At 41.7% G+C, this 5,977-nt stretch overlaps 1 protein-coding gene across 2 annotated transcripts; it reads right to left on the minus strand.

The window, feature by feature from the left end:
* Window positions 1–1,724: 1,724 nt before the first annotated feature.
* LOC118406231 lies at window positions 1,725–4,770 on the minus strand. 2 transcript variants are annotated; one of them, XM_035806151.1, is made up of 2 exons: window positions 4,201–4,770; window positions 1,725–3,281 (listed from the first exon to the last, which is right to left on the minus strand). In XM_035806151.1, the coding sequence occupies exons 1-2, from the start codon at window positions 4,685–4,687 to the stop codon at window positions 2,362–2,364; spliced, it is 1,407 nt and encodes a 468-aa protein (XP_035662044.1). In that variant the 5' UTR covers window positions 4,688–4,770; the 3' UTR covers window positions 1,725–2,361. The 2 variants fall into 2 exon arrangements, with proteins under 2 accessions (XP_035662044.1, XP_035662043.1); XM_035806150.1 differs by having other exon boundaries at window positions 1,725–3,311.
* Between the last annotated feature and the right edge of the window lie 1,207 nt (window positions 4,771–5,977).

Below are 5,977 nucleotides of genomic sequence, written 5' to 3' on the forward strand. Positions count from 1 at the left end.
TGCTGTTGCTTCTGTGTTAATGGATGAATGTTTAGTTATTCTGTAGGACAGGTAACGTTAGTTCACCTTTATCCATAGGGTAACCTATATCCGTTGAATATAAAAATAGGGTTCTTTGGGATCGTTTAGTCATGGAAGGTAGTTTCACTTTGCAATATTTGAAAATGTTTTTTGACATTTGAAACCCACGCCATTGATCTGAAATCCTCAAATACCCAGATTTTTAAAACAACGAATCTAGGTTTAACCCCACGGAAAAAGGTAAACTAGGGTTACTCTGAAGTGTACTGTTGTGTTGCCAAAAGTTTGTCACAAGTTGACACGACTATGGAAAATCTTACACAGAAATGGAAAAGTCAGTAACCCCTTTATCTCCATTCAGATTGTCACTCAAAAAGTCTTAAAGAATAATGAACAACCACAACAATCATAAGGACTGAATGATAGATCACACAGTCTTTTACATAAATATGGATGTTTCCATGTTATAAGTATAGAGGTAATAAATTCTCTACATACGTCCCAAATTTCTATGTCTGGTTGCCACTTGCTAGCAACGTTTTCTAGAACAAGCTCCTAACGACTTGAAGGGAGTGACTTAAGAGTGAATAGCAAGATATGACAGCATACAAAGTACGCAATCTATATGACTATAATTTTCCAGAGCTAGTTTTGATGAATAAATACTTAGAAGAATGCCTATACCACAGATAGAGCCAGGTTGATTTGATTACGTGGATGACATCCTCGCACCCGTCAATTTTCATCGGTTTGCAAACTAATATTTTCTACCATACGTGAAATCGTGCAAACCAACTGCAAAATCACGTACACCCTCTGCACTCAGACGAACAGGCCTGTCCTTGGCGCTAAACACCATAAACACAAATAGTCATGTCTGTCCTTGGTGCTAAACACGATCTGCACTCAGATGAACAGGCCTGTCATTGGCGCTAAACACCATAAACACAAATAGTCATGTCTGTCCTTGGTGTTGAACACCCTCTGCACTCAGACGAACAGGCCTGTCCTTGGCGCTAAACACCATAAACATAAATAGTCATGTCTGTTCTTGGTGCTAAACACCATCTGCACTCAGGTGAACAGGCCTGTCATTGGCGCTAAACACCATAAAGACAAATAGTCATGTCTGTCCTTGGTGCTAAACACCATCTGCACTCAGGTGAACAGGCCTGTCATTGGCGTTAAACACCATAAGCACAAATGGTCATGTCTGTCCTTGGTTCTGAACACCCTCTGCACTCAGACGAACAGGCCTGTCCTTGGCGATAAACACCATCAATACAAATAGTCATGTCTGTCCTTGGTGCTGAACACCCACAAAACACAGGCTAATATACCTGTCGTTTGAGCTGAACGTAAGCTACTCACGGCGCACAGGCCTTTCCTTGATGCTGAACACCGCAAGTAAAAAAATCATGTTCTTTGTGCTTAATGCAATTCAGACACAAATAAACACATGGTGATGAATACCATCCAAACACAGGTGAACAGGCCTCTGCAAGGTGCTGAACACCATCTACACATAGGTAAACAGTTCTGTTTCTGGTGCTAAACACCATCTACACTTAGGTTAGTAAATCTATCTCTGTTGCTTTAACACCACAAACACATCCACACATGTGCTGAACATTAGGCGCAGATTACTATATACTGCTCCCAGAAAAATAATTCAGTCAAGGGATGCAGGAAATTCTCCCATGTAAAATGGTAGCAATGCTTGACGTTTATTACATACAGACTAGATAGACTTCAGTAAAGTGTTTTTAATGTTAGGTCGAGGAATACGAGGGGAAACTCATAGCGTAATGTAGAATATCAAAACCTTTCAAAGTAAGAGAATTTGTAAATGGTACCTGAATAAAATTACAGTCTGTTGAAATGGTAAAACGTATTAATTTTAAAGAACATGAGGGTGACGAAAACTTGACCTTATGTTTAGTTCTGAAACTCCAACATGAGTTTCTAGACTTTTACATTTGCTGGTATCAAAAGGAGAACGCAAAGTTAGAAAACTGGTTCACCTTTCATGTAGCTGACAAGACGTCCAATGGTCACCTTAGTGATAAAGGTCTTAAAGACACGTGAGACGTGTCTGCGGTGATTTATGATCCGAGGAAGTCGGAATCTGCGAGCATGTTCGCATGAGTGCTCCATTCTATAGGAGGTGATCCTCCGGCCTGAGGACATCACATTTTTCTTGTGATTTCTGACGGGGAGGCTGACTGGTTGTTGGAAGAGCCACCCCTCGTCCCTAAGTAGACCCACAGTATGTCTGACTCTTTTTCTTTGGACACTGTCATAGCGTCCACTCACTCACGTAGACACCACCATCCTCCTTCATCGGACCTCACCTTCCTTCAACAAGTATACTTCACCATCCTTCATCACGTATATCTCATCTTTGTCCAGCACGTATACCTCCCCTTCCTCCATCATAAAATCGTCACTGTCCTCTGGCATGGCGACCTCGCCATTCTCCAGCACATCGACCTCATCGTCCTCCAGCACGTTGAACTCACCATCCTCCAGCACATTGATGTCATCATCCTCCAGCACGCCAACCTCATCATCCTCCAGCACGTTGACCTCACCATCCTCCAACACGTTGACCTCATTATCCTTCTGCACATTGACTTCACCATCCTCCAGCACGCTGGCCACACCATCCTCCAGCACGTTGTCGTCACCAACCTCCAGCGTGTCGACCTTACCAACCTCCAGTACTTCGACATCACTATCCTCCAACACGACGGCCTCACCATCCTCCAACATGACGGTCTCACTATCCTCCAACACGACGGCCTCACTATCCTCCAACACGACGGCCTCACCATCCTCCAACACGACGGTCTCACTATCCTCCAACATGACGGCCTCACCATCTTCCAACACGACGGCCTCACCATCCTCCAACATGACGGCCTCACCATCCTCCAACACGACGGCCTCACCATCCTCCAACATGACGGCCTCACCATCCTCCAACACGACGGCCTCATCATCCTCCAACATGACGGCCTCACCATCTTCCAACACGACGGCCTCACCATCCTCCAACATGACGGCCTCACCATCCTCCAACACGACGGCCTCACCATCCTCCAACATGACGGCCTCACCATCCTCCAACACGACGGTCTCACTATCCTCCAACACGACGGCCTCATCATCCTCCAACACGACGGCCTCACCACCCTTCTGTACCACGGCCTCATGATCTTGTAGTTCTGCCGGAGTCTTCGGCTGCTCTTGCACGGCTGTCGTATCAGTTTTTTTAGAAGGAATAACTGGATTTGAATAGAATGACACCAAATTTGCTGTATCATCCTACAAAAGTTACAATGTAGCAACTTGTACTACTGACAACAGTTCTGTTTATTCTGTTCTCTTTATCTGTTTAAAAAATTAACTTTTTCTTTACTCATTTCTAGGGTCCCATAGCCTCACCACCACAAGTTCTTTACGCTGATCGATAATTCCTAGGACAATGAACTTTACAAATGTCATCTATGCTTATACGAATTAATGAAAATACGAATTAATGAAAAGTACCAATTTTACTAATTTCCATTATGTGTGTATGTATGTATGTATCTATCTATCTATATCTATCTATCTATCTATCTATATCTATCTATCTATCTATCTATATATATATATATATATATATATTCATAAGAATTGTAAAGCTAGTTTCCTAATTCAGAACAATAGTTTTGTTGCCGTTGAATTCAATGCAAATCATTTTCTTTATCATAAACACTTAAGTGCAAAAAGCATGAAGTAAGCTATTTACATATAAAACATACTGAAAATCCGTCTGTCCATACTTGAATTATTCTACTTTAAAGTCTTATTTAAACGATCTGTCCAAAAGTTGATAACTCACGACTTACGCATGTTCAGCATACAATATATCTTAACCGGAAGTTCCGCTGCAGTACTGTATATGTTTGTATTAAGGAGCCCCCAAATACAATCATTGAAAACTTCTTTATATACCAACCCGTCATTCTCTAGTTGTGCTCTAGTTATCAACAAGGCACCAACACACACACATGCACGCACACGCACGAACTTGCACAAGCACACATCAACAAACACCCACACACACACACACACACACACACACACAAACACACAAATGCTACCAAAAACATAATAAACGCCTTTTACTTTTGTTCAATGTGTCAGTTTTCATTCCCGGGCCGTTAACAGAAACCGACACCTGTAAGAGCGCCTCGTACTTCTTACACCCGCCTTTCTGAGTAGTTTCCAAGCCGTACCACCGTTTGTTCGGTAGACCTTCCACTGACTCAAGTCCGGCTGCGACAGAGATGCAGAGTTCACCGATGGTTTTGTCCTTGCACCGTTTCGCCTTTCGCAGTTTCAGAACCAGTTCCTCTGTTGGTGACCATGGCACGAACTCAGTAGAATGCTCCCAGATTAGTGCATCTGATTTTTTCTTGTCAGTTTCCACCTTTTTCTTGCCATGACGCATTGTTACCAGATACTTGCCCTGACTCTGGCGACTAACTTTGCCCTCGTGTACCGTAACGTTTAGTTTCGTCTCGCCGCTCTGTCTCTTACCTCCAGGCCTGAGCAGTGACAGCGCGTGTAGCACAGTAAGATACGCTGAAACTCCCTTGTCTATGATGCCCATTTTACTGAGCGAAGATTGCAAATCCAGCTTTAGACAAGAAAGTACATGGTTGATACGTGTTTGTATCCTCAACAATATCCCTGCGTTATTCTACACTGAGACTGAATGCTATTCTGGAACACTGCATAACAAACAATTAACTTTTTACCAATTCATTGTCCTTGTAAGTCGAAGATACAATGTTCTAGAACGCGCTTATTTGTTTATAAACAACGAGATTCACCGTTACGACTTTCTTTAACTTTGTTATTCATAGCAGAAAGTTGGTGGAACTCTGGTACATGGCATTTGGTATGTTTAAAGAGCAAGCTTCCACATCATCATCATCCAAGAATGATCAAATTATGATTATCAATGTTGTTTAGTTGCAGTAACACTTTGAGTCGTCCACTTAGCATTTCACACTTTAATCCACTTTTTGTTGGATGATAGCTAGCCTTTGGCGTTTTTTTTTTATATTTTATTTGATTTATTTGGCTGTATTTATTTGATTTATTTGGCTAGCCGAAGGCTATTATCAAGGGCTAGCCCTGGTAACAATACAAAATACATTATACAATAGTATACAATATACAACAGTATAAACGATACAGGTAACTTTGACAACAGAGGCGATCCGTGTTTACAGCTTGACGAGCAGTCGTACGATCTAGAATGTCAGTCTATGATACAAATAATATTACTCGGTTATCTATATAAGGCTAGTTAGTCAGCGATTAACACGTTTGAACGCTATAATGTATACGTACTACAGTGCAGATCGTTCAGTAGGAACAGTAGTTGTTGCCATCAATAACTACTATCAGTAATACAATTACTATTAGGAAACTTTGATATATCTTCAAACTGTGTGCTGAGTTCCAGACCGTTCCTGCGTCCTAAAAGTAAAGCAAAACAAAGGCGAAACAAAGTGTCCATCTTTCAAGCTTTCCACCAGGGTTAGTTTAGACTGTGTTTGTATTTCCGACGTACTATCTTTTTAGCACAACCAAGGCTGTATGGGTATGTCGGCACCACCGCGTACCGTATATCACATCTGCTCAAGTTTGAAAGTGTTTTTGACTATGTTGTTGAGTTTAGTAAAACTTGTATATATCCTTTGCAACAAGAATGCCATCAACTTGTGAATACATTTTGTCACAGATTACGTGATCTTTCAAATGTTATCAATTTTATTTCGAGCGCACTTAATCTGGTTCAGACGTGGTGTAGTTGTCTGCAGGACACTGCTTTGCTTTCACGGATATAGAGCGACCTCTATATGTTCATGGTGGTACTGCAACAAATGTG

This window comes from Branchiostoma floridae, chromosome 18, assembly GCF_000003815.2.
Source record: "Branchiostoma floridae strain S238N-H82 chromosome 18, Bfl_VNyyK, whole genome shotgun sequence".
NCBI classification, from domain to species: Eukaryota; Metazoa; Chordata; class Leptocardii; order Amphioxiformes; family Branchiostomatidae; genus Branchiostoma; species Branchiostoma floridae.